This window comes from Pediculus humanus, genomic scaffold (assembly GCF_000006295.1).
Source record: "Pediculus humanus corporis 1103172107460 genomic scaffold, whole genome shotgun sequence".
NCBI classification, from domain to species: Eukaryota; Metazoa; Arthropoda; class Insecta; order Psocodea; family Pediculidae; genus Pediculus; species Pediculus humanus.
The window spans coordinates 241,369-242,957 of NW_002987080.1; the positions used below are offsets into that span (position 1 = coordinate 241,369).

A 1,589-nucleotide genomic window follows, 5' to 3' on the forward strand; every position below is an offset into this window, starting at 1 on the left:
TTTAAAAAAAAAAAAAATTTATTTCGTTTAATTATTTTTTTGCTAATGAATCCCATCAAAAAAAAAAAAAATTCTACAACTTTTATATATAAAAATAATTATTTAACCGATTATATAATTTATTAAAAACGTCATCATACTCATCGTTATCGTAACTTCCGGTTTTGTTACGTCACGTTTATGCTCAATTTTACTGTAAACACCAAACCTCAATAGTAATATAAACAACACCGTTCATACAACATGTTTTATTGCATTCGGACATTTAAATCCGTTTATTATTATTATTATCATCATCATCATCATCATTATCATCATCGTTAGGGGTTTCCGCAATTATTAAAATTAATTTTTTTTGGCGGGATTTATTTAATTATTATTTAAAAATAATAAAAACCCAAGTCAAATTATCTTAGCGGTTGTTTTTGGAAAAAAGACGTCACAAGGCGGTGAAAGTCGTGATGATGATAATAATAATAATTATTACGGTATATATATTTGTTCAGCCGATTCACGGGTGGATTTTCGGAAAGGAGGGAGGGTACCTGAATTTTTTTTTTAAAGAAAGAAAACAATGGAAATCATTCTTTTGCTAAATTAATTTTTTTTTTTTTTTCTCATTGATTTTTGTGTTCCTGCATTACATGTTTTTTGGCAAAACCTCAAACTTTTCACAGGGAAAATGTAAAAGAAGAGAGAGAGAAAGAGAGAGAGAGAGAGAGAGAGAGAGAGATTGAATTAAAATCTCTTAGTTTAAAAAAAAAAAAAAAAAAAAAAAAAAAACTTTTATTTTTACTCTAATTTTTTTTTTTTTTGTTTTTTCTTCTCATTTTAGATCATTAAAAAAAATTTTTATTTTATTTTATTATATCCTTAAACAATATCCTCATCCTGTTTTTTATTATTATTATTATTCCTATATCGTTCCTTTTATTTTATTTTCCTCGCAGCAGCCCTATCACAAACTCCAAGATCTTTAGAACATCGTAATTCAAGAGCTAAACAAAATCGTACAACCATTAGTTTTAAAGAATATATAGAAGCCGAATTGAGCAGTAAACCTGTATTTACGACAAATCAAGGGAAAACAAAAACCGATTCAGGTTTTGAAAACGGTAATAAGGAAAAATCAAATTCGGCAACGTCGGATGGTGCAAGAAACAATTCATCGCCAAGATATTCTTTTGCAAGTGAGTATTTAAATAATTTTTACTAACGCTATTATCAGTAGTTTGCGTCACACGTGTGATAACAAGATTAACCGAAAAAAAAACCAGTAAATCGGGTGCATCAAAATTATCATTAATAATAATAGTAATAGTAATGATAATAATAATAATAATTTTTTTTTTTTTCAACGAACAATTTTTTTTTTAGATCGAGGGAATAATTAGTGTTGTGTGTAAAAAAAAAAAAAAAAAATTTAAAAAAAAATTTAAAAAAATTTATTCCCACGGATACGACAAAAAAGGGTTTTTTAATGACAACCCCGGTTATGATAAGGTGATAAGAAGAAAAAAACATTGGTTGGAACACGTGTGTGTCTGTGTGTGAAAATTATTATTATTTTTTTTTATTAAGATAACAAC

The 1,589-nt window shown here is 26.4% G+C and overlaps 1 protein-coding gene across 1 annotated transcript; it reads left to right on the top strand.

Annotated features, from left to right (window-relative positions):
- Positions 1-644: 644 nt before the first annotated feature.
- Phum_PHUM115280 (uncharacterized protein) lies at positions 645-1,216 on the top strand (the record flags this gene model as incomplete). The annotated part of the gene is made up of 2 exons (XM_002424115.1): positions 645-684; positions 951-1,216. The coding sequence occupies 2 exons, from the start codon at positions 645-647 to the stop codon at positions 1,214-1,216; spliced, it is 306 nt and encodes a 101-aa protein (XP_002424160.1).
- Positions 1,217-1,589: the final 373 nt, after the last annotated feature.